The following is a 27,595-nucleotide window of genomic DNA, read 5'->3' as shown; positions in this document are numbered from 1 at the left end:
TACTTTTTCTGTCTTGTAGTCAGCATTATTAGATATGAGAATTGCTACACCTGCCTTTTTTTGGGTGTTGTTTGCTTGGAGTATTGTTTTCCAGCCTTTCACTTTGAATTTGTTTTTATCCTTGTTGCTTAGATGTGTTTCTTGTAGGCAGCATATAGTTGGATTTTCTTTTTTAATCCATTCTGCTACTCTGTGTCTTTTTATTGGTAAGTTTAATCCATTTACATTTAGTGTAATTATTGACACTTGTGGGTTCCCTACTGCCATTTTATAAATTGCTTTCTGTTAGTTTTGTATCTAGTTTGATTCTTCTCTTTTGTTTTTCTATCATTTGTTTTTGTTTGTTTGTGTTCCATACTTCTTTCCTCTGTTGCTATCTTTTTTAAGTCAAGTGTTTTTGTGGTGGTTTTTTCAAGGGTGGTTACCATTAAGTAATGAAAAGGGTACCTACCATATTCATTGTAGTACCCTATCTTATAAGTATTTCTGCACTTCATCGTCCTTTGCTACTGTTAATCTCCATCCTCTCCCCCCTTTTTTTCCTTTGTTGTCACAGTTTAAGTTTGGTTTTATTGTGTTCTTGGTGGAGCTGTTACTTGTGGTGTTGTTTTCTTTTGTTCTTTGAATCTGGTTGGAAAACCCCCTTTAGTATTTCCTGGAGTGGGGGCTTTGTGTTGATAAATTCTCTCATCTTTTCTGTATTTGTGAATGTTTTTATATCTCCTTCATACTTGAAGGATAGCTTTGATGGGTATAGTATTCTTGGCTGAAAGTTCCTCTCTTTCAGGGCTTTAAATATTGGGGTCCACTCTCTTCTAGCTTGTAGAGTTTCTGCTGAGAAATCTGATGATAATCTAATAGGCCTTCCTTTATATGTTGTACTCTTCTTTTCCCTGGCTGCCTTGAGAATTTTTTCTTTGTCATTGGTTTGTGTAATCTTTATTATGATGTGCCTTGGAGTGGGTTTGTTGGGGTTAAGAAAACTCGGTGTTTTGTTTGCTTCTTGAATTTGAGGCTTTAGTTCTTTCCACAGGCTTGGGAAGTTCTCGTCTATTATTTGTTTGAGTATATTCTCCATTCCATTTTTTTTCTCTTCTCCCTCTGATATACCTATTATTCTTATGTTATTCTTTCTGATGGAGTCAGACAATTCCTGTAGGGCTTTCTCGTTTTTTATTATTTTTGAGTGTCTTTCTTCTTCTCTCTGTTGTGCCTCAAGTTGTTTGTCTTCTATTTCACTAATCCTATCTTCAATCTGGGCTGTTCTGTTAGCTAAGCTTGTTACCTCGTTTTTCAGCTCGTGAATTGAGTTTTTCATTTCTGTTTGATTTGTTTTTATAGTTTCAATTTCCTTGGTAATATATTCTTTGTGTTCATTGAGTTGTTTTCTGATCTCCCTATATTGCCTTTCTGTGTTTTCTTGTATATCTCTGAGTATTTTTAAGATTTCTATTTTAAATTCTCTGTCATTTAGCTCCAAGGCTTCCAATATGTTAAGTCTTTTCTCCATAGATTTTTCCACATCTATTTGTGTTACCTCTCTTTCTTTTGTATCCATAATATTCGATTTCCTCTTTCTTATCTCCATTTGAGGGTGGTCTTGTTGATAGCACTAATTAGAATTAATAATGAGTAAAAAGTAAAAAAAAAAGAAAAAAAAGAAAAAAAAAAGGTAAAACACCCCCCCAAAAAAACAGTAATAATTTATTATTTCCCCCTTTTTTCTTTCTTCTCTTTCCCTCCTCTTCCCTCCTCAGGGAAATATCGTGCCTATAATGGAGGGCCTGATTTGGGGTGAAGAGTTCAAGGGGCAAAAAAAGGGAGTAGGGACCTACTAAATGCAAAAAAAAAAAAAGAAAAAAAAAAGGAAGAAAACTTTAGACAAGCATAAGATGATTTGCTTGTAAGTGATGGTCAACTAAGAGATATAATGAGAGGGATAAGAGGGAACCAGAAAAAAGGAACAAAAAAGAATAATAAAGAAGAAAAAAATAAAAATAATAAGTAAAAATCTGTTGTATTAAGTGGAGCGAAGATTAAATACAATGGAGACCTTGGGTTGGGAGGACCCAAAATTCCACAAAAATAAACAAACAAGAAAAAAATAAAAGCAAACCAGAGAAATAAAGCCAAAAAAAAAGCCTTGAGTCCCAAATTAACTAATTTGTTCGTGATTGAGGATTATATGGGAGGAAGGTAAAATGAGAAAAGAAAAAATGAATAGAAAGGAAAAAATAAGAAAAAGAGAAAAACGAAGGAAGAAATAAAATAGGAAGAGAAAAAAACAAAATAAAGCAAGACAAAAAAAAACAAAAAACAAAAGAGGAGAGAGTGAGAGTTAAGTGTTTTAGAGTATAACCTTAAAGGAGGGTGAGGATGAAGAAGAGAAATAAAATGCAACACTCATGGGTAGTGTAGTTCAAGAAAGGGGAAGCATAAGATGGGCAGAGAATAGAAGGACCGATGTGGAGGAAATAAAGGCAATAAGACAGAAGAAAGAAACAACAACAAAAAAAAAATTAGTGGATCAAGTTGTAAAGTCTGTGGGTTTTTCTTGATTTTGAGAGGTTAACTTCTTCCTTTTTCTTTTCTCTCCCTCTTCCTAGTCGGTGACTCTGTACCCCAGGCTCTGCCCCTGTGTCACACTTAGGTAGGGATTGCAGTTGATGGGATTCTATGGCAATGTCATATAATTGGCTTTAGTCTTGCTGGTAGTCACGGCTTGTTGGCGTTTGCAGGGTCCAACGATGAGAGAGTTTGCTTTCCTGGATTCTCTCTCCTAGTCCCCCCTTTCTGAATTAGCAGCCTGGTGATCCAGCTATAAGGCTGCAACTGCTTCTGCCTGGGGAGTAAGAGGCTCAAAGAGCTGGGAAATCCCCACTCTATCCCCACTCAGTGCAAGGCTTTGGGAAAGGCTCTGAGAGTCAGGGCCTCCAGTGTAATCAGGCGGGGGTGGGAGTCAATTGTTGTCAAGGTGACTGTTCAGCACCTATCATTTAGTTGGAACTCTCAACCCAGGCTTTCCACACTTTGTAGCCTGTTTTTGCAGGAAAGAAGAGGCACTAGTCTCTGCTTGTGACTAGTGTAGTATATATCTTATTATCTGCCAAGTCCTTCTTGTTAGCGTTTATCCCTGAACATGGAGGCTCTATCAATCAGAAGTTGCCCCCGCCCCTTTAGCAAGAGGCACTAAAAAATATCACGCCTCTTGTCTTGGATCGCTGAACTGAGAGAGATCTTATCAATTAGAACCGAGGGTGCGCAGATTTCATGGGTTAAGCTAATTTCAGTGATTGGGTCGCAGCTGTGCTTCTGAAGGTATTTTAGGCTGCCTGCGCGCGCCCCTCCCCCAATGCTTGATTGTTAGCTTGAATGGCTGGGTGAGGTGCCCCGCCCACGGAGAGAATCTCCCAAGCCTCTCCCGCTCGCCCTGCCGCTGGCGGCTGGATCGCACCAGGCGCAGGATAATGGAGCACCTGGGTGTGCGGGCCAGTAGGGCGCTCTGGGTGCATGGAATGCCCAGGGCACGCGCGCGAATGGGGTGCTCCGGGCACCGGTGGCTGGCGACTCTCACTCGCTGTGTGCGGGCCGCTGGGAACGTTAGCGGTGCCCAACCGGACCGGGCGCATGCGTGGCAGCTCGCGGCAGTGGCTTGCGGCTCCCAAATGTGGGCTGACTCACCACAGGCGCACTTCCTCACGGCTTGAATGAACGTCGCTGCGGTAGATTCCTCCACACCCTCGTCTCTCAGATTCACGTGATAACAGTCCTTTCGCTATCAGTTTGTGTGGAACTCCGGAATGCTCCGAGGATAAATTTTTCTGTTTCTAGTTGATAAATTTGTTGTGATTTAGGAGAAAGCTGTCGGACGCGCTGCTCACGGCGCCATTTCCGTGACGTCACTCGAGATTAACTATTATAGTTTTCTATTGAGTGAGCTTTTATGTCTGACATTTTTTTTCTATCTTCCTTCATGCTAGATTTTAGTCATTGCTTTATTCTTTGTTGTCTTTGTCAATATAACATCCCAGATTCTGTGTGGCAGTGGACTGTTTATAAGTTTTACCTGGAGAAACTCCACCATTGTCCACATTTATCCACAGAGATACCATTGAGACATGAGAAGCAAAATTCTAAAACATTTTAAGTTCCTCACCTTTCGTTCTCCTGACACCAATATATGTGGAGATACACAGTTGTCTCTTGAGCAACATGGGTTTTAACTACATGAATCCACTGATAAGCAGATTTTTAAAATTGAATCCCTCAGTTCAGTTGACCCCCTCAGTTCATTTGACCGATTCAGTTCAACTGACTTGTGCAATTCAAATGTAGTTGTTCAAGAGTACATTGTTGGTTGGAAATCCATGTATTTGAAGAGCCAGCTTAAGTCGTACATGGATTTTCAACTTCACAGGTGGTGGCCACTTCTAACACTACCAAATCCCACCCCCTCCCCCAGCATTGTTCAAGGGTCGTGTGTGTGTGTGTGTGTGTATACTTTCCAGTGTAAATGTATTCTATGTTCTGAGATTTTCTTGCCATTGAACAGTCAAAAGATCAATTATTTTTCTTTTTTTTTTTTTTTTGTATTTTTCCGAAGCTGGAAACAGGAGGCAGTCAGACAGACTCCCGCATGTGCCCGACCAGCATCCACCTGGCACGCCCACCAGGGGGCAATGCTCTGCCCATCTTGGGGAGTTGCTCTGCCACAATCAGAGCCACTCTAGCGCCTGAGGCAGAGGCCACAGAGCCATCCTCAGCGCCCGGGCAAACTCTGCTCCAGTGGAGCCTTGGCTGCGGGAGGGGAAGAGAGAGACAGAGAGGAAGGAGATGGCCCTGGCCGGTTGGCTCAGTGGTAGAATGTCGGCCTGGTGTGCAGGGGTCCCGGGTTCGATTCCCGGCCAGGGCACACAGGAGAAGCGCCCATCTGCTTCTCCACCCCTCCCCCTCTCCTTCCTCTCTGTCTTTCTCTTCCCCTCCCGCAGCCGAGGCTCCATTGGAGCAAAGATGGCCCAGGCACTGGGGATGGCTCCTTGGCCTCTGCCCCAGGCACTAGAGTGGCTCTGGTCGCAACAGAGCTATGCCTGGGAGGGGCAGAGCATCGCCCCCTGGTGGGCGTGCCGGGTGGATCCCAGTCGGGCACATGCGGGAGTCTGTCTGTCTCTCCCCATTTCTAGCTTCAGAAAAATACAAAAAAAAAAAAAAAAAGGAGAGGAAGGAGAGGGGGAGGGGTGGAGAAGCAGATGGGCGCTTCTCCTGTGTGCCCTGGCCGGGAATCAAACCTGGGACTCCCGCACGCCAGGCCGACGCTCTACCACTGAGCCAACCAGCCAGGGCCCAAAAGATCAATTCTTATCATGATAACAACTCTTAATAAGTGATAAAAAGGGAGTGGCTTTTAGTGGGTTTGTTTCCAGACCCTCTAAATCTATTTCCCCTATTTTGGATACAGTGCTACATGAGAACATTGACCAGATAGGTATCAAGTATTCTGCCCAGTTTTCCATGACTTGAATTGGAGAATGTCCTGATACAAACCTTCATAAGAGAGCTGCTGGGGCTTGGTATAGGCTGGAAAGGGATTTTTTATGTGCGACATGAAAGCCATTTCCTTTCTTCTCCTCTCTTACTCCCACCCTCTCCCAGGCCATCTCTGCCTTGAAGACATTGTTTCCAGAAGCAGAACATTAGTCTGCTGTCTTCCTCTTCTCTTTGTGTGTTTATGTAGAGTTAGAACGATCAGGTGTGAGGATATGTTGGAATGAACAGAGCTGCCACAGCTCTGAAGATAGCAAGGAAGCAGTGGAGAAGCCACCACCTTTGGTATCTGGAGAATGCACATTCCATGTGCAAAGTGGGAGTCCTTGGGCTCTTTATTTCTCTAATGTCCATAATTATCATACCACATGTCCAAATATACCATACCACATGGATAAACCTGAGCTTGTTCTCCATGACATACAAATGTCCCGAGTATAATATATGAATCTGAGAGACATCTTACTTATTCTCAATTCCTTGTTCTTGAAGCTGCTCTGTTAAATTCATCAACTCAGAGGACATTATTGTTTCTGAATTGATCATTTTTTAAATCCTAGATTAGAAAGAATAAGACTTTGTGTCCATGATAATTATTTTTTTCTCACAGGAACGAGTTCTACCCATGATGACATCATATCCTCCTTCTGTAGGAAATAAACCTTTAAAAATAAATATGTGGGATGTCACGGAAATGGCGCCGTGAGAAGCGCATCCGACAGCTCTCCCCTAAATCACAACAAATTTATCAACTAGAAACAGAAAAATTTATCCTCGGAGCATTCCGGAGTTCCACACAAACTGAAAGCAAAAGGACTGTTATCACTTGAATCTGACAGACGAGGGTGTGGAGGAAGCTACCGCAGCGACGCTCATTCAAACCGCCAGGGAGTGCGCCTGCGGTGAGTCAGCCCATATACTTGGGAACCGCAAGCCGCCGCGAGCCCCCGCGAGCTGCCGCGAACCCCCGTGAACCGCCACCGCGAGCTGCCACGAGCCCCCGTGAACCGCCACCGCGAGCGGCCGCCACGAGCCGCCGCGCGCGCGCCCGGTCCGGTTGAGCACCGCTGACGTTCCCAGCGGCCTGCACACTGCGAGTGGGGGTCGCCGGCCACCGGTGCCCGGAGCGCCCCATTCACGTGCGTGCCTTGGGCATTCCACGCGCCCAGGGCGCCCTACTGGCCCGCACACCCAGGGGGCTCCATTATCCTGCGCCTGGTGTGGTCCAGCCGCCAGCGGCGGGGCGAGCGGGAGAGGCTTGGGAGATTCCCTCTGTGGGCGGGGCACCTCACCCAGCCATTCAAGCTAACAATCAAGCGTTGGGGGAGGGGCGCGCGCAGGCAGCCTAAAATACCTTCGGAAACACAGCTGCGACCCAATCACTGAAATTAGCTTAACCCATAAAATCTGCGCACCCTCGGTTCTAATTGATAAGATCTCTCTCAGTTCAGAGATCCAAGACAAGAGGCGTGATATTTTTTAGTGCCTCTCGCTAAAGGGGCGGGAGCAACTTCTGATTGATAGAGCCTCCATAATCAGGGATAAACGCTAACAAGAAGGACTTGGCAGATAATAAGGTCTATACTACACTAGTCGTAAGCAGAGACTAGTGCCTCTTCTTTCCTGCAAAAACAGGCTACAAAGTGTGGAAAGCCTGGGTTGAGAGGTCCAACTAAATGATAGGCGCTGAACAGTCACCTTGACAACAATTGACTCCCACCCCCGCCTGATTACACTGGAGGCCCTGACTCTCAGAGCCTTTCCCAAAGCCTTGCACTGAGTGGGGATAGAGTGGGGATTTCCCAGCTCTTTGAGCCTCTTACTCCCCAGGCAGAAGCAGTTGCAGCCTTATAGCTGGATCACCAGGCTGCTAATTCAGAAAGGGGGGACTAGGAGAGAGAATCCAGGAAAGCAAACTCTCTCATCGTTGGACCCTGCAAACGCCAACAAGCCTTTACTTCCAGCAAGACTAAAGCCAATTATATGACATTGCCATAGAATCCCAACAACTGCCAATCCCTACCTAAGAGTGACACAGGGGCAGAGCCTGGGGTACAGAGTCACCGACTAGGAAGAGGGAGAGAAAAGAAAAAGGAAGAAGTTAACCTCTCAAAATCAAGAAAAACCCACAGACTTTACAACTTGATCCACTAATTTTTTGTTGTTGTTGTTGTTGTTGTTTGTTTCTTCTATCTTTTTGCCTTTATTTCCTCCACCTCGGTTCTTCTATTCTCTGCCCATCTTATGCTTCCCCTTTCTTGAACTACACTACCCATGAGTGTTGCATTTTATTTTTCTTCTTCATCCTCACCCTCCTTTAAGGTTATACTCCAAAACACTTAACTCTCACTCTCTCCTCTTTTGTTTTTTTTTTTTGTCTTGCTTTATTTTGTTTTTTTCTCCTCCTATTTTATTTCTTCCTTCGTTTTTCTCTTTTTCTTATTTTTTCCTTTCTATTCGTTTTTTCTTTTCTCATTTTACTTTCCTCCCATATAATCCTCAATCACGAACAAATTAGTTAATTTGGGACTCAAGGCTTTTTTTTTGGCTTTATTTCTCTTTTTTGCTTTTGTTTTTATTGTTTTTTCTCTTGTTTGTTTATTTTTGTGGCATTTTGGGTCCTCCCAACCCAAGGTCTCCATTGTATTTAGTCTTTGCTCCACTTAATACAACAGATTTTTACTTATTATTTTTATTTTTTCTTCTTTATTATTCTTTTTTGGTCCTTTTTTCTGATTCCCTCTTATCCCTCTCATTATATCTCTTAGTTGACCATCACTTACAAGCAAATCATCTTATGCTTGTCTAAGATTTTCTTCCTTTTTTTTTTTTTTTTTTTTTTTTTTTGCATTGAGTAGGTCCCTACTCCCTTTTTTTGCCCTTTGAACTCTTCACCCCAAATCAGGCCCTCCATTATAGGCACGATATTTCCCTGAGGAGGGGAGAGGAGGGAAAGAGAAGAGAGAAAAAAAGGAGGAAATAATAAATTATTACTGTTTTTTTTGTGGGGTGTTTTACCCTTTTTTTTTTTCTTTTTACTCTTTATTAATTCTAATTAGTGTTATCATTAAGACCAACCTCAGATGCCGATAAGAAAGAGGAAATCGAATATTATGAATACAAAAGAAAGAGAGGTAACACAAATAGATGTGGAAAAATCTATGGAGAAAAGACTTAACATATTGGAAGCCTTGGAGCTAAATGACAGAGAATTTAAAATAGAAATCTTAAAAATACTCAGAGATATACAAGAAAACACAGAAAGGCAATATAGGGAGATCAGAAAACAACTCAATGAACACAAAGAATATATTACCAAGGAAATTGAAACTATAAAAACAAATCAAACAGAAATGAAAAACTCAATTCACGAGCTGAAAAACGAGGTAACAAGCTTAGCTAACAGAACAGCCCAGATTGAAGATAGGATTAGTGAAATAGTAGACAAACAACTTGAGGCACAACAGAGAGAAGAAGAAAGAGACTCAAAAATAATAAAAAATGAGAAAGCCCTACAGGAATTGTCTGACTCCATCAGAAAGAATAACATAAGAATAATAGGTATATCAGAGGGAGAAGAGAAAGAAAATGGAATGGAGAATATACTCAAACAAATAATAGACGAGAACTTCCCAAGCCTGTGGAAGGAACTAAAGCCTCAAATTCAAGAAGCAAACAGAACACCAAGTTTTCTTAACCCCAACAAACCCACTCCAAGGCACATCATAATAAAGATGACACAAACCAATGACAAAGAAAAAATTCTCAAGGCAGCCAGGGAAAAGAAGAGTACAACATATAAAGGAAGGCCTATTAGATTATCATCAGATTTCTCAGCAGAAACTCTACAAGCTAGAAGAGAGTGGACCCCAATATTTAAAGCCCTGAAAGAGAGGAACTTTCAGCCAAGAATACTATACCCATCAAAGCTATCCTTCAAGTATGAAGGAGATATAAAAACATTCACAAATACAGAAAAGATGAGAGAATTTATCAACAGAAAGCCCCCACTCCAGGAAATACTAAGGGGTTTTTCCAACCAGATTCAAAGAACAAAAGAAAACAACACCACAAGTAACAGCTCCACCAAGAACACAATAAAACCAAACTTAAACTGTGACAACAAAGGAAAAAAAGGGGGGAGAGGATGGAGATTAACAGTAGCAAAGGATGATGAAGTGCAGAAATACTTATAAGATAGGGTACTACAATGAATATGGTAGGTACCCTTTTCATTACTTAATGGTAACCACCCTTAAAAAAACCACCACAAAAACACTTGACTTAAAAAAGGTAGCACAAAGGAAAGAAGTATGGAACACAAACAAACAAAAACAAATGATAGAAAAACAAAAGAGAAGAATCAAACTAGATACAAAACTAACAGAAAGCAATTTATAAAATGGCAGTAGGGAACCCACAAGTGTCAATAATTACACTAAATGTAAATGGATTAAACTTACCAATAAAAAGACACAGAGTAGCAGAATGGATTAAAAAAGAAAATCCAACTATATGCTGCCTACAAGAAACACATCTAAGCAACAAGGATAAAAACAAATTCAAAGTGAAAGGCTGGAAAACAATACTCCAAGCAAACAACACCCAAAAAAAAGCAGGTGTAGCAATACTCATATCTAATAATGCTGACTACAAGACAGAAAAAGTACTCAGAGACAAAAATGGTCATTTCATAATGATTAAGGGGAAGTTGAATCAAGAAGACATAACAATCCTTAATATATATGCACCAAACCAAGGAGCACCAAAATATATAAGACAGCTACTTATTGACCTTAAAACAAAAACTAACAAAAATACAATCATACTTGGAGACCTCAATACACCGCTGACGGCTCTAGATCGGTCATCTAAACAGAGAATCAATAAAGATATAGTGGCCTTAAACGAAATACTAGAACACCTGGATATGATAGACATCTACAGGACACTTCATCCCAAAGCGACAGAGTATACATTTTTCTCTAGTGTACATGGAACATTCTCAAGAATTGACCATATGTTGGGCCACAAAGACAATATCAGCAAATTTAGAAAAATTGAAATTGTACCAAGCATATTTTCTGATCATAAAGCCTTGAAACTAGAATTCAACTGCAAAAAAGAGGGGGAAAAACCCACAAAAATGTGGAAACTAAACAACATACTTCTAAAAAATGAATGGGTCAAAGAAGAAATAAGCGCAGAAATCAAAAGATATATACAGACAAATGAAAATGAAAATACGACATATCAGAATCTCTGGGATGCAGCAAAAGCAGTAATAAGAGGAAAGCTCATATCACTTCAGGCCTATATGAACAAACAAGAAAGAGCCGAAGTAAACCACTTAACTTCACACCTTAAGGAACTAGAAAAAGAAGAACAAAGACAACCCAAAACCAGCCGAAGAAAGGAGATAATAAAAATCAGAGCAGAAATAAATGAAATAGAGAACAGAAAAACTATAGAAAAAATCAATAAAACAAGGAGCTGGTTCTTTGAAAAGATCAACAAAATTGACAAACCCTTGGCAAGACTCACCAAGGAAAAAAGACACAGGACTCAAATAAATAAAATCCAAAATGAAAGAGGAGAGATCACCACAGACATCATAGAAATACAAAGAATTATTGTAGAATACTATGAAAAATTATATGCCACCAAATACAACAATCTAGAAGAAATGGATAAATTCCTAGAACAATACAACCTTCCTAGACTGAGTCATGAAGAAGCAGAAAGCTTAAACAGACCAATCAGCAGGGAGGAAATAGAAAAAACTATTAAAAATCTCCCCAAAAATAAAAGTCCAGGCCCAGACGGTTATACTAGTGAATTCTATCAAACATCCAAAGAAGACTTGGTTCCTATTCTACTCAAAGTCTTCCAAAAAATTAAAGAAGAAGCAATACTTCCAAACACATTTTATGAGGCCAACATAACCCTCATACCAAAACCTGGCAAGGATGGCACAAAGAAAGAAAACTACAGACCAATATCTCTAATGAATACAGATGCTAAAATACTAAACAAAATACTGGCAAACCGAATACAACAACATATTAAAAAAATAATACATCATGATCAAGTGGGATTCATCCCAGAATCTCAAGGATGGTTCAACATACGCAAAACGGTTAACGTAATACACCATATCAACAAAACAAAGAACAAAAACCACATGATCTTATCAATAGATGCAGAAAAGGCTTTTGATAAAATACAACACAATTTTATGTTTAAGACTCTCAACAAAATGGGTATAGAAGGAAAATATCTCAACATGATAAAGGCCATATATAATAAATCATCAGCCAACATCCTATTAAACGGCATAAAACTGAGGACTTTCTACCTTAAATCAGGAACAAGACAGGGTTGTCCACTCTCTCCAGTCTTATTCAACGTGGTGCTAGAAGTTCTGGCCAGAGCAATCAGACAAGACAAAGAAATAAAAGGCATCCATATCGGAAAAGAAGAAGTAAAGCTATCACTTTTTGCTGATGATATGATCCTATACATCGAAAACCCGAAGGACTCCACAAAAAGATTATTAGAAACAATAAACCAATACAGTAAGGTCGCAGGATACAAAATTAACATACAAAAGTCCATAGCCTTTCTATATGCCAACAATGAAATATTAGAAAACGAACTCAAAAAAATAATCCCCTTCACGATTGCAACAAAAAAAATAAAATACCTAGGAATAAACATAACAAAGAACGTAAAGTACCTATATAATGAAAATTACAAAGCATTGTTAAGGGAAATCGAAAAAGATACAATGAGATGGAAAAATATTCCTTGTTCTTGGATAGGAAGAATAAATATAATCAAAATGGCCATATTACCCAAAGCAATATACAAATTTAATGCAATTCCCATCAAAATCCCTATGAGATTTTTTAAAGAAATGGAACAAAAATCATCAGATTTATATGGAACTATAAAAAACCCCGAATAGCCAAAACAATCCTAAGGAAAAAGAATGAAGCTGGGGGCATTACAATACCTGACTTTAAACTATATTATAGGGCCATGATAATCAAAACAGAATGTTATTGGCAAAAAAATAGACACTCAGACCAATGGAACAGAATAGAAAGCCCAGAAATAAAACCACATATATATGGTCAAATAATCTTTGATAAAGGGGCCAACAACACACAATGGAGAAAAGAAAGCCTCTTCAACAAATGGTGTTGGGAAAACTGGAAAGCCACATGCAAAAGAATGAAACTCGACTACAGCCTGTCCCCGTGTACTAAAATTAATTCAAAATGGATCAAAGACCTAAATAATAAGACCTGAAACAATAAAGTACATAGAAGAAGACATAGGTACTAAAATCATGGACCTGGGTTTTAAAGAACATTTTATGAACTTGACTCCAATGGCAAGAGAAGTGAAGGCAAAGATAAATGTATGGGACTACATCAGAATTAAAAGTTTTTGCTCAGCAAGAGAAACTGATATCAAAATAAACAGACAGCCAACTATATGGGAACTGATATTTTCAAACGACAGCTCAGATAAGGGCCTAATATCCAAAATTTACAGAGAACTCATAAAACTCAACAACAAACAAACAAACAATCCAATAAAAAAATGGGAAGAGGACATGAACAGACACTTCTCCCAGGAAGAGATACAAATGGCCAACAGATATATGAAAAGATGCTCAGCTTCATTAGTTATTAGAGAAATGCAAATCAAAACTACAATGAGATACCACCTCACTCCTGTTTGATTAGCTATTATCAACAAGACGGGTAATAGCAAATGTTGGAGAGGCTGTGGAGAAAAAGGAACCCTCATTCACTGTTGGTGGGACTGTAAAGTAGTACAACCATTATGGAGGAAAGTATGGTGGTTCCTCAAAAAACTGCAAATAGAACTACCTTATGACCCAGCAATTTCTCTACTGGGTATATACTCCAAAACCTCAGAAACATTGATACGTGAAGACACATGTAGCCCCATGTTCATTGCAGCACTGTTCACAGTGGCCAAGACATGGAAACAACCAAAAAGCCCTTCAATAGAAGACTGGATAAAGAAGATGTGGCACATATACACTATGGAATACTACTCAGCCATAAGAAATGATGACATCAGATCATTTACAGCAAAATGGTGGGATCTTGATAACATTATAAGGAGTGAAATAAGCAAATCAGAAAAAAACAAGAACTACATGATTCCATACATTGGTGGAACATAAAAATGAGACTAAGAGACATGGACAAGAGTGTGGTGGTTACCAAGGGTGGGGGGGGAGGGAGGACATGGGAGGGAGGGAGGGAGAGAGTTAGGGGGAGGGGGAGTGGCACAGAGAACTAGATAGAGGGTGACGGAGGACAATCTGACTTTGGGCGAGGGGTTTGCAACATAATTTGATGACAAAATAACCTAGACATGTTTTCTTTGAATATATGTACCCTGATTTATTAATGTCATCCCATTACCATTAATAAAAATTTATTAAAAAAAAAAAAGAAAATGTAAAAATATATATGTGGTGGTCTCAATTACAGAAATGAATTTTTTATAGCTGTGATCAGGAGATAGTCACCAGTATGGATAAAAACTTGAAAGGTGGTTTTGAAATAAAAGTTATATCCCATAGAAATAAACTTGCTGCAAAAGAAACTTTATTCCTGTGCTCAGAAATAGATGTCTTACTAAAATTATTGCTCTGTTATCTTTTCTGTCACATTGGAGATGTTGGTGCCTCTGAAAAATCTACTACTTATGACAGCATTATGCAACAAGACATAACAGTGAGTGTTGAATAATAGATTTTCTATAATGGGCCCTGAAATATTCAGTAATTGCTTAATAAGATGCAACTACTTTCTTGTGTGTAGCCTTACTCCCTTACCCATTTGACCAGGATTGTTGAAAATCTACCGTATGCCACACATGCTGGGGCAGATGAGATCCCTGTCTTCAAAAAGCATAGTGTGTGGCTTCCCATCAGCTGTTTAGTGTGTTACTTCCACTGTAATTACAAACGGTGCATAGATTGTGAACAATAAAGATAAAATAAAAGGATGCATAGGTGTGAAAGTGCCTCTAAATTAGTTTTAGCTCTTTGAATTAAGACACCAGAACTATTGATAGCTGTGACATCATGAGTTAGACTTTATTTTAGTTGGCCAAGACAACATGATAACACTTTGATGCTGTCTTTTTGACAAGGGTCATTGAATGGACAATCTTTTAAAAATCTGTTTTGTGACCAACACTCTTGAAGGATGAATGAGGTAGGAAAGAAAACTAAAAGCACAAACAAAAACAATTATACTCCTTATACTTGAATAGAATACAGTTTTCTAGTTGGGAGTTAAGACAGACCTGAAACAACTGTGTTTTGTTCAACAGGCAAAGCAGATTGTCTGTTTGGGAAGTCCAAAGTGGGAGAGAGGAAGATTGTGGTGGGCCTTTCCAGAAAAGGTGGCCTGGGTTCATTTCCTATTGCTTCTGCAATAAATTAACACAAATTTGGTGACTTAAAAAAACACAAGCTTATTATCTTGCAGTTCTACATGTCACAAGTATAACACAGTTTCCACCAAACTGAGATCAAAAGCTTGGAATGACTATGTTACTTCTGGGGAACTTAGGGGAGATTCTGTTCCTTTACTTTTCCAGCTTTGAAAGACTGCCCTGTTCCTTGGCTTGTGGCTCTTCCTCAGTCTTCAAAGCCAATAAAGGCAGGCTGAGCTCTTCTCCATACTGCCATCTCTGTGATTCTGTACCTGGGAAATGTTCTTTGCTTTTAAGGACCTTTTTGATGATATTGAGAACCACCTGGATGATCCCCATCACAAGGTCTTTAGCCTTAATCACATCTGCAATGTCCTTTTTGCCAGGTAGGGTTCTAGGAATTAGGATGTGGGCATCTCTAGGGGCCACTATTCTGCTTTATGCATAGTCCTTGGGCTGGTTCTGGACAGGTCACAGGATCCTTCTTTGGGAGACATTCATCTTGAGGGTGTACCTTGCATTTGTACTGGGACATATGGAGGCAGTAGGGAGCCAGAAGTGAGGATTTGGGGGAGCAGAAGACTCAGGTTGAGATCCAGAAGGTGGACAGCTTGTCAATGCCAGGCTGAGGAGTTTGGGTTTCACTCAAGAGACTGTAGGAAACCACTGAGGCATCTTCAGCGAGAGAGTGAGAAGATACATTTGCTTTGGGGCTGATAATTCTGGAGTAGTGTCTTCAAGGATGCAGGAAGAACAAAAGGAATCAAGGAGAATTGATGGAGTAATGCAGGGGAGGCAGATGGTGCCTAGAGAGGTGGGACATGACAGAAAAGGTCCCCCCCATTTTATCTCTAAGGGTTGCCACATGGTATGTGCTCACAGAAGGTTGGTAGAATACATGAATGACAGTAATTCCAATGACATTTAATATACCTGAAAAAATGAAAAGGAATTTCTCATTTTTCTTTGTTATTTTGTTGAATGACTTCTCCAAAATGGGAATACCTCTGATTCCATCCTGAATGCTTTCTTCTGCAGAGATTCAAGCTTGAGTCAAGTCCTGTACCATACTTTTTTTTTATTTCTTTATTTTTTTTTTTGTATTTTTCTGAAGCTGGAAACAGAGAGAGACAGTCAGACAGACTCCCGCATGCGCCCGACCGGGATCCACCCGGCACGCCCACCAGGGGCGGCGCTCTGCCCACCAGGGGGCGATGCTCTGCCCCTCCGGGGCGTCGCTCTGCTGAGACCAGAGCCACTCTAGCGCCTGGGGCAGAGGCCAAGGAGCCATCCCCAGTGCCCGGGCCATCTTTGCTCCAGTGGAGCCTTGGCTGCAGGAGGGGAAGAGAGAGACAGAGAGGAAGGAGGGGGCAGGGGTGGAGAAGCAAATGGGCACTTCTCCTATGTGCCCTGGCCGGGAATCGAACCCGGGTCCCCCGCATGCCAGGCCGACGCTCTACCGCTGAGCCAACCGGCCAGGGCTGTACCATACTTTTTAAGACTTCTGATTGTTTGTATTGTGGAAAAAAGATTTCATTTCATGATTTTCTTTTTCTGTGTTACAGAGACAGAGAGAGAGACAGAGGGACAGATAGGGAGACAGACAGGAAGGGAGAGAGACAAGAAGAATCAATTCTTTTGCTGTGGCACCTTAGTTGTTCATTGACTGCTTTCTCATTTGTGCCTTAACCTGGGGGCTACAGCAGAGTGAGTGACCCCTTGCTCAAGCCAGTGACCTTGGGCTCAAGCCAGCAACCTCAGAGTTTTGAACCTGGGTCCTCCTTGTCCCGGTCCAATGACATATCCACTGCACCACTGCCTGGCTAGGCAATTTCAGTTCATGATTTAAAATTCTTTTTTTTTTTACTGAAAAATCAGTTATTTTCACAGAGACCTGACTTCAGATGATTTCTAAACAAGTGAAACTATCAGGCATTTGCCATGTTGCAACGTTGAGATTTACGCAGAGCTGGACAAGGAACAATCTGCCTAAATCATGTTCTCAGCTTTGGTGTATACACGGCTCACTTGGGAAGCTTGTTACAATGACAGGTTTCTGACCTCATCTGATTTATGAAGGCCCAAAGGAAATGATTTATGAAAGTCCAAGCACTATCAGGGATTCTAATATAGATAGATAGTTTCAGGACCATACTAAGAAATACTGGCTTTGGTTATTGATAGAAAAGTTTTACCTTTTTGTAAGTTGTACTTCTGAAAGAAAGTATGTATTTCTCATTTTCCTTGTTAGTCAGGGCCTAAGATTTCTGATACAACTAGCCATTTTTATAATGCAGACATGGTGACTCAAGGAGGAACAACTTGGTGGACAGGGTTGTAAAAATGTATTTGTGGCAATAAGTTATTCATAGATAATATTTTTATTGTGTGCTACTATACAGCACTTGTAATACATGACTGCAGCAGTGATACATTGGGCAATATATTAAGTTCTAACTTTTTCCTGATGACCATAATTAATAGAATTATAAAAAAGGTTAGTATCAGTTGAAATGAAAGTTGCTGGGATCAATAATGTGTGCAGAGGTAAGAGATTACATAGAACATTAACCTATAGTAGTAATGTGATTATTACATGCTTATACATGAGAAAATGAATTTCATTTTAAAGAAATAATCTATTGTGTAAATGATTTCTAATGTGAAAATTATTCACTGATAACTGACCCAGTTTATCACCTTTGTCTGAATTCAGGAGATGTCTATTCTGGGAGCAAGAACTAGCAAAGAAGTACTCCTACAAATTGGTGGGCTTGCACGCCTAGGGAAACTAACTTTTTATGTCTTTGATACCTCAGGCAGTAAATGTCTTTTTATTTGCCTGTTATGAGTATTGTACCAGATGGCGTAATATTTGCCATCTCCCAGACCCATGAGGACCAACATTTCCTCTTGGGCTTGGTGGTGGTCAGAAAATTTAGGTCTTCTTCTCTTGTCTTATAAAAAGGCTCCACCTGGGACTACTCTGTCATATTCTAGAGTGAGGGCTTCCCATGACAGAGAAGGTAATAGATATGTGGATTTTCTAGAAATAGGAACTGATTAAATATGGAGGAGGAAAATTGGGGTTTAGAAAGAAATTTGTCTTTATAAAGGGTGGTACAGATCCTCAAGTTACCACATCAAAATGGAAGCCACTCAGTTTTAGGCCAATAAGGTATGTGTTACTGCACAGAAGGAAGAACTCAGCTACTGTCATACAGGAAGTGCATCAGCTTCCAAGGAGTTTATAAAGGCCTTTGAGGAGCAATTCATTCTTGAAGTAGCCTTCAAACTGAAATAATTTTCCATCTCCTTCCTAGATGGCCTTTCTTGCTGATGAATACTGTAACTATTGTCAAGACATTTTACAAAATGTGAGAAACCAAGAACTTAAAAAGGTAGGGTTTTATCTACAAAATACAAGCATTTATTTTTGTTTTTTTCCTATTTATTGAATTTATTGTGGTGACACTAGCTAACAAAATTATACAGGTTTCAGGTGCTCAATTCCACAACACATCATCTGTATACTGTATTGTGTGTTCACTATCCCAAGTCAAGTCTCCATCCATCACCATTTATCCATCCTATACCCTCCTCCACCTCGCCGTACACCCCTCCTCCAGGCATTCACCACACTGTTGTTCATGTACATGAGTTTGTTGTTTGTTTCTTTGTTGTTGTTGTTGTTTGCTCAATCCCTCCATTGTTCCATAAGGCCCACCATCCAACAGCTGTCAGCCTGCCTTTTATTTATCTAACCATTTTACTTGAAAAGATCCTCATGGGACATCTAGTTGAATTCACTGCACTTACTCAGAATTCAGATATTTTATAATTAATGAGTTCTTGAGGGTGATACATTTACTCAAATTAATCATTTGGCAATTTTCCAAGGTGCTAATATATATAACTTTATACTTTAAATATAGTTCAGCTATTTTTTAGATCTTAAATCCAACTGATTTTGAATAAAGTATTGGTAATATTATCTATCCTGGAATTTTCAATAATGCTGAAGAGTCATTTTTTTATTGATACATACTAACTGCTAAAGAAACAAGACTTTGAACCAGAGTGATTTGATATGGATATTATAATAATTGGATTGTGGAAAACATGATACATCTTTTAATCATTCTGAGTTTTACCTTTTGCAGTAGAAAAATGGAAATCTAGGAAAAGAAGTACACATTCAAATAAAAGCTTTTCTGATGCTTTAGTGTTCTAAATACTTAAACTTTGGGTGATAATATCCATTCAGCATGAATGTATCTAGTACTTACTCAGTGTGAAGCATTATAGTAAGACACAGACCAAGATGTCTTCAGAATGGCCCCTGTCCTATTAATGCAATGTTTAAAATATCCACCCACATTAGATATCTGTTATATTTCTCCTTTTCTTCATTCACTCATTCATATTAACTTAATTCTTACGCTGTGACCAGTGCTTGTTCTAGAACTAAGAAAGTATCTTCCATAAGTCTTAATAAGCTAATAGTCTGGTTCCAAAAGGAGTTAAATAAGCCAATAAATATGATACAGTATGACATGTTCTAGAACAGCAATATGATTAAACTATTTTGAGTGCCCAGAGGAAAAGTATCAGAGATGGCTAGGGCAAGCTCACAAGAGGAGGCTATATAGTTGGACCTTGGTGGAAGACCAGAGGTTCAGCAGACTAAAGTGGACTAGGAAAGGGCTTGGAAGTAAACAATCAGTGTGGACAAAGGCAGCAACATGTTAACTGGCATGTGACAGAAAGGTCACTAAATTCTATTATCTCTAAAGGAAAGAAGCCAGAAGGAGGTGGAAAAGTAGGCTGATGCTAAAAATATTGTATGCCTTATCAAGAATTCTGACTTATTGAAGAGATATGTGGGAGCAGTGACAGGTTGCCATATTGGAACAGACAGGATGGTCAGGAGGCTTTGTCATAGAGAGATATGAAGTGATGAGGGTCATCATATCTAGAGCAGTGACATTGGAGAGAAATATTTCTGAAGCAGACTCAATAGGATGTGATGACGTTGGGCATGAATGGTGAGGGAATTTGCAGAGATGAGCCCAGGACTTCTGTCTCATTCAAACCCATCAAAAATATATGCTCCAAATTTACCAACCTGAGATAAAAAAGGTTACTATGTATATCCTGCTTATTCCACTACTTTATTTTTTGTTGAATATCTCTGAGTCTCTTGGGAGAAGTCTTCTCTAAAATTCATGCACCTGATAACAGGGTTTTGAATCAAGGGTTCATCATGGGGTAACTCAAGAGTTGGAAACTGGATCCAGCAATACAGGAAATAAATCATACATCATGATCAAGTAGGATTTATTCTGGGGAGGCAAGGTTGGCACAATATTTGCAAATCAATTAATGTGATTCATCACATAAACAAAAGAGAGGAGAAAAATCACATGATATTATCAATAGATGCAGAAAAGGCATTTGATAAAGCCCAGCACCCATTTATGATCAAAACTCTCAGCAAAGTGGGAATACAGGGAACATACCTCAACATGATAAAGGCCATCTATGACAAACCCACAGCCAACATCATACTCAATGGGCAAAAATTAAAAAAAAATCCTCTTAAGATCAGGAACAAGGCATGAATGCCCCCTTTCACCACTCTTATTCAACATTGTTCTGGAAGTCCTAGCCACAGCAATCAGACAAGAAGAAGAAATAAAAGGCATCCAAATTGGAAAAGAAGAAGTAAAACTATTGTTATTTGCTGATGACATGATACTATACACAGAAACCCTAAAGTTTCAGTCAAAAAACTACTAAACCTGATAAATGAATTCAGCAAGGTGGCAGGATATAAAATAAATATTCAGAAATCAGTGGCATTTTTATACACCAACAAAAAACTGTCTGAAACAGAAATTAAGGAAACAATCCCCTTCACTATTGCAACAAAAAAAGTAAAGTACTTAGGAGTAAATTTAACCAAGGAGGTAAAAGACTTGTACTGAGAAAATTATAAAACATTGATAAAAAAAATCAAGGAAAATACAAACAAGTAGAAGTATATATCATGTTCATGAGTAAAAAGAATAAACATCATTAAAATGTCTATATTACCCAAAGCAATCTATAAATTCAATGAAATTTCTATTAAAATACCAATTGTATACTTCAAAGATATAGAACAATATCTCCAAAATTTAAATGGAACCAAAAAAGAACACAAATAGCCTCAGCAATCTTGAAATACAAAAGAATAAAGTGGGAGGTATCACACTTCCTGATATCAAGTTATACTATAAGGGATTAGTGAAATTAGACAGGTACATGCAAAAAAATGAAACTAGACCACCGATTTATACCATTCACAAAAATAAACTCAAAATGGATAAAAGACTTAAATGTAAGTCGTGATACCATAAACATCTTGGAAGAAAACATAGGCAATAAACTCTCCAATATCTCTCATAGTAATATTTTTGTGGATTTATCTTCACAGGCAAGTGAAATAAAGGACAGAATGAAAAAAGGGACTATATCAAACTAAAAAGCTTTAGCACAGCAAAAGACACTATTAACAAAATAAAAAGACAACCCACCCAATGAGAGAACACATTCACCAATATGTCTGATAAGGGGTTATTAACCAAAATTTATAAAGAGCTTGTAAAACTCAACACCAGGAAAGCAAACAATCCAATTTAAAAGTGGGATAAAGAACTAAATAGACACTTCTCCAAAAAGGACTTGCAGATGGCCAATAAAGATATGAAAAAATGTTCAATGTCACTAATCATCAGAGAAATGCAAATTAAAACCACAATGAGATACCACCTCACACCTGTCAAAATGGTGCTCATCAACAAAACAACACACCAAAGCTGAAGATGGCAGCAGAGTAGGCAGACACACAGAATCCCAGTTCACACCACCGAACTAGATTATAAACTAATTTATGAACAATCAGCATGAAAAACCAAATCTGGACTACAAGAACAGCTCTTAAAAACCAAGGAGCAAAGAAGAAGCCACAACAAACCTGGTAGGGAGCACCTAAATCTCCCCTGCTTACAGGAACATAGAAGGGGTGAGACTGAGAGCCCAGAAGGGATCTAACTCCAAGGAAAAGAGCAGTAAATACTGCTCACAGCAACTTGCCTGACAACCAGGGAATGAGGGGTGTTGAAAGGGCCAGCGTGTCTTCCAAAAAGAAAGGGGAGAGAGAGAGACACAGACGGTGAGGGGAAGAGGAATGCAGGGGATGACCTGAAAAGCTGACTCATTCAGTGCTGGAGGCAGCCATAGCTGGGAGAGGGGCTGATCCTTCCACAAAAGAGAATAAAAGGTACTTCCAGGTCACAGATCTCCAGACATCTCTCCAGCTCCAATCAGCACAACAAGACACAGCTGAAAACAGAAAGTAGGGAGGAGGGGCAGTAACTGAGGTCTCCATGGAGATCTGAGATACATCTCCCCCTACTGAACCTGAGAAAACAACACGCCCCCAGAGAGATTAACTGGCAGAGCTCAGGTTACACCCACCGCATTCCTGGATACAGTTTCAAAGGAGCCCCCTGCTGAGATAAGCAACAAGAAAATCACCTGTAAAGAAAACAAACAAATCAAGACTTCAAAGTGGCCCAAATCTGAAAGTGGATTACAAATAATAGCTGATGCCAACCCAAGAAGACCTAGAAGTAACACAATTGAAAACTGGAGGCAGACAACACCAAGCCTAGACTCAACCAGCTCTACAAACAAAACACCCAAACACATAGATATGAGAAGACAGAGAAGTGCAATCCAAATAAAACCCCAAGAGAAACATCCAGGAAATGAACTGAGTGATATGGAAATAATCAAACTTCCGGATGTGGAGTTCAAAATAATGATTGTAAAGATGCTTAGGGATCTTAGAACAAAAATGGATGGTCATTACGAACACTTAAATAAAGAAATAGCAAGTATAAAAAAGGATATTGAAATATTAGAAAAGAGTCAGTCGGAGATGACAAATACAATATCAGAAATGAAGACCACAATGGAAGAAATTAAAAACAGGATGGATAGAGCTGAAGATCAAATCAGTGAGTTGGAGGACACCTGGAATGAAAGCATAAAAGCAGAGAAGAAAAAAGAAAAGAGACTCAAAAAGTCTGAGGAAACTCTTAGAGAGCTCTGTGACAACATAAAGAGAAATAACATCCACATTATAGTGGTTCCTAAAGAAGAAGAAGAGAAAAAACAAGGAATAGAGACTTTGTTCAATCATATCATAGCTGAAAACTTCCCTAAATTAATGTAGCAGAAACTCTCACAAGTTCAAGAAGCAGAGAACTCCATTAAAGAGAAACCCAAAGAAACCTACACCAAGACACATCATAATTAAAATACCAAAGCTAAGTGATAAAGAGAAAATATTAAAAGTTGAAAGAGAAAAAAAGGCTATCACCTACAAAGGATCCCCCATAAGGATGACATCAGACTTCTCAACAGAAACACTCGAGGCCAGAAGGGAATGGCAAAAATTATTCAAAGTAATGCAGAACAAGAACCTACAACCAAGACTACTTTATCCAGCAAGGCTATCATTTAAAATTGAAGGAGAAATAAAAAGCTTCCCAGACAAAAAAAAAAAACCTCAAGGAATTCATTACAACCAAACCAATGCTGCAGGAATGTTAAGGGGCATGGTGTCAACAGATCAAAGTGGGAAAAAATATAGCAAAAGAGGAATACAGCTTTAAAGAATAAAATGGCAATAAACAACTACATATCAATAATAACCTTACACAGAATTACAAGGTATAGGGCAGAGTAGATCCCCTCAACAAAGTTCTAGTTTTCTACATTGGTAAGATTAAGAAGGTCATTCTGGAATTTTTTTAAGCCTTATGTGCTCCCTGGATAGCCAGTTAATTTGTGGGGTAGAGATGTTTTGAAAAATATGGGAGTGTTGCTTATCAGTCCTAATGGTTTAGTCAGTACTTAGATTCTTGATCAGGGATTTTTTGCCCACCAAGGGACTATGGAAAGAACAGCAAGGAATTCTCACCCCCATAGAAATGGCACCCAATACCAGAAGGGGTAGAGTAGGATATCAAAATTTAGCATAGGGGCCTTGGTAGCTCATGCTACCTCAATAATGCATTGTGTGGAACCAATTACTTGGTCTCAGATTATCCTGTATGGGTAGACCAGTGGCCCCTTTCTCAGGAGAAACTTAGGGCAGCTGCTCAATTGGTACAAGAGCAGCTACAGCTCGGGCACATTGAACCATCTAATAGCCCATAGAATACACTTCCATATTTTGATTTTGTTGCCTCCTGGATTATCAAGGGACATAGGCGACCCTTACAGCTTATAGGTTTTGAGCCTCAAAATTATTGTTGTTCCTTTTTTGAAAGGATCAACAACAATGGCTCTGGGAAACTTCCACTAAATGGCAAATCGCTCTTGCAAATCAATGGACAACTTTGTACTGAAACTGTCAAATTAAAATCAGCTCAAAGTCTAGAATTATATGCCATGATCATGGCTTTTCAGCATTTGCCATATCCCCCCTTTAATCTATATACAGACAGCAAATATTTACTTATGGTGTTTCCACTATAAAGACTGCTGTCTTAGGGATAAATGCTGATGAACTATTTCAGCAGTTCTGCCTTCTTCAAAGACTTGTATGTCAACATAGAGCTCCACGTTTTATACGACATCCTCAAGCTTACTCCATGCTCCCTGGAGCTTTAGCACAAGGAAATGTCCCCCCCCCCTTTTCTTGTATTTTTCTGAAGTTGGAAATGGGAAGGGAGTCAGACAGAATCCCCGCATGAACCCGACCGGGATCCACCTGGCACGCCTACCAGAGCGGGATGCTCTGCCCATCTGGGGTGTTGCTCTGTTGCAGCTAGAGCCATTCTAGCACCTGAGACAGAGGCCGCAGAGCCATCCTCAGTGCCCAGGCCAACTTTGCTCCAATGGAGCCTTGGCTGCGGGAAGGGAGGACAGAGATAGAGGGGAGGGAGAAGGGGAAGAGTGGAGAAGCAGATGGGCGTTTCTCCTGTGTGCCCTGGCCGGGAATCGAACCCGGGACTCCTGAACACCAGGCCGACACTCTACCACTGAGCCAACTGGCCAGGGCCTAGGAATGCCCTTGTTGATCAAGCTACCCAAAAGAAAATTATTTGGAGCAACCACAACAGATCGAGCAATTCAGTCTCATACTATTCATCACCAGAATGCTGCAGCCCTGTGTAAATAGTTTCAACTTTCTCAGGAAGCAGCACGGCAGACTGGGACATCCTGTCCAAGGGGTCCTATACTACAATCTGCCCCTTCATTTGGAGTTAACCTTCAAGGACCCATACCAGGACAACTCTGGCAAATGGATGTTACTCATATGCCTTCGTTTGGCAAACAGTCCTATGTCCACGTTACAGTGGATACATATTCTGGATTTATAGTAACCTCTGTTAGAACAGGAGAGGCTGCTAAGCATGCTATAGCTCATTGTCTGTATGCACTGTTCTATTATTAGATTTCCTAAACTGGTTAAACTGACAATACTCCTGCGTATGGAGCAAAAGCATTTACTTTATTTTGTCATTCTTACAATCTTTAAAGTCAAGGTATTATTAAAGTGTACCCAGAAAATATTTTAAGGTGAATTAAAAAAAAATTTAAAGGGGGGGGGTCATATCCTGGAACTCCTACGGGTCTACCATATCATGCTTTTTACTTAAAAAAAATTTAAATTTCTTTTGAATGCTGATGAACAGGAGACCCCAAATCTCTTTCCTCTGCAAACTACTACCTTCTCTATTTGATCCAGCTAATAACACTATTTTGTCTCTTTCCAAATAGCTCCATATATATGGAAAAGAATTATATAGGTGGATGGGGATCCTCAAACACCTCAGCGAGATCTTCTGAGCATGGCCTTTAAGATACCAAGAGGCAGAAAAAGCCCAATAGAGATCAGGGGAACTACCAGCTTTTAGGATATGCCTTTAAAGGCTCCAATGCTTCAAAGGGGTCTCATAAAATGCCATCTGGGTCCTGCTTCAATAGTGGAAAGGAAGGTCATTGAGCTAAACTTACATTGCCAGACTTACATGCCTCTGCTGTGAGGAAACAGGGACACTGGAAGGTAGGCTTCCCACTCGCTCCTCTAAGGGAGGGTTCAATCTCTTCCAGCCCTGCTCCAGCCATCTATGACCTAACCTTGCCCAGAATGCTGGGGTTTGCCACTGAAGGTTGAAGGTGCCCAGAGCTGTTGGCCCCATCTATGACACTGTGGACGAGCCTAGGGTATTTCTTCCAAGAAGCAGGTAAACTGATCTCATTTGCACAAAGCCACTTAACTATGTCTTGCCTGAATAGTCAGGTTTTTTATTCTTCCCTCAAAGATCTCTTTTGTGGGTATTGATTGTCCTATTTTCTGCAGCTTTGTTTAATATATAGTGTTTCCTTTATTCCTTACTACCTCAATGCCCCACTCATATTTCAGGCTGGGACCTACTCCTAACTTAGAGCTCTCTTTCCCCCTTTTGCCAACTTCTATTATGAATCTATCTTTGCCACCCAGTTTAGTGTATCCCAGGGTTCTCTTTGCCAGGCCACAGTCGTGGAACTCCAGGGAGGAGCAGCCTGGTCTCATCTTTCCAGGCAGAGAAGAATGGAGGCTCCATCTCCACACATGCTGTGGATGGCTTTTCCAGTCTACCTGAATCATTACCAACTAGAAGCAGCGGTCATTAGGACTTGGACGTGAGCTGCATAGTGTGGAATTTTGACAACAATTCCAGTGCCATGCGAACTTTTCCTGGATGTGGACTTTTCCTGGACTCCTGCTCCTTGTGACAGCTCCTGACAGACTGGACTGGGGTTGGGGTGCAATTTCCAGGGATTTGGCATAGTGTTGGGGCCAACTTGGACTTGGTGAACATGTTAAAGCACTACTCTTTTATGGATTCTTGCTGTATTGGCCAAGATTTGCTTAAAGGCTTTAATCACTGTAATATATATATATATATATATATATATATATATATATATATATATGACTAGATAAAGAAGATGTGGGACATATACACCATGGTATACTATTCAGCCATAAGAAATGATGACACCGAATCACTTACAACAAAATGGTGGGATCTTGATAACATTATAAGTAAATCAGAAAAAAAAAGAACTGAAGAATTCCATACATTGGTGGGACATAAAAATGAGACTGAGACATGGACAAGAGTGTGGTGGTTATGGGGGGCAGGGAAGGAGGGAGAGGGGGAAGGGGCGGGGGAGGGGCACAAAGAAAACTAGATAGAAGGTGACGGAGGACAAAATGATCCAATCAGAAGACATACGGTAGCTTCATGGATAAGAAAACAGGACCCGTACATATGCTGTCTACAAGAGACACACCTTAAATCAAAAGATGCACATAGACTGAAGGTAAAAGGATGGAAAAAACCATTTCATGCAAATGAAAATGAAAAAAAAAAAAGCTGGGGTAGAAATACTTATATCAGACAAAATGGACTTTAAAACAAAGAATATAGTAAGAGATAAA

At 39.9% G+C, this 27,595-nt stretch overlaps 1 protein-coding gene across 1 annotated transcript in view; it reads left to right on the top strand.

The window, feature by feature from the left end:
* Nucleotides 1–27,595, top strand: part of RFX8 (regulatory factor X8) — a 107,999-nt gene that overhangs the window by 59,354 nt on the left and 21,050 nt on the right. The window contains 6 exon segments of the mRNA XM_066266496.1: nt 6,640–6,644; nt 14,272–14,330; nt 15,337–15,425; nt 17,732–17,807; nt 18,363–18,440; nt 26,609–26,790. Coding sequence (XP_066122593.1) covers nt 6,640–6,644; nt 14,272–14,330; nt 15,337–15,425; nt 17,732–17,807; nt 18,363–18,440; nt 26,609–26,790 — 489 coding nt within the window.

This window comes from Saccopteryx bilineata, chromosome 3 (genome assembly GCF_036850765.1).
Source record: "Saccopteryx bilineata isolate mSacBil1 chromosome 3, mSacBil1_pri_phased_curated, whole genome shotgun sequence".
Taxonomy (NCBI): Eukaryota; Metazoa; Chordata; class Mammalia; order Chiroptera; family Emballonuridae; genus Saccopteryx; species Saccopteryx bilineata.
This window is presented reverse-complemented; position numbering and strand designations above follow the sequence as displayed.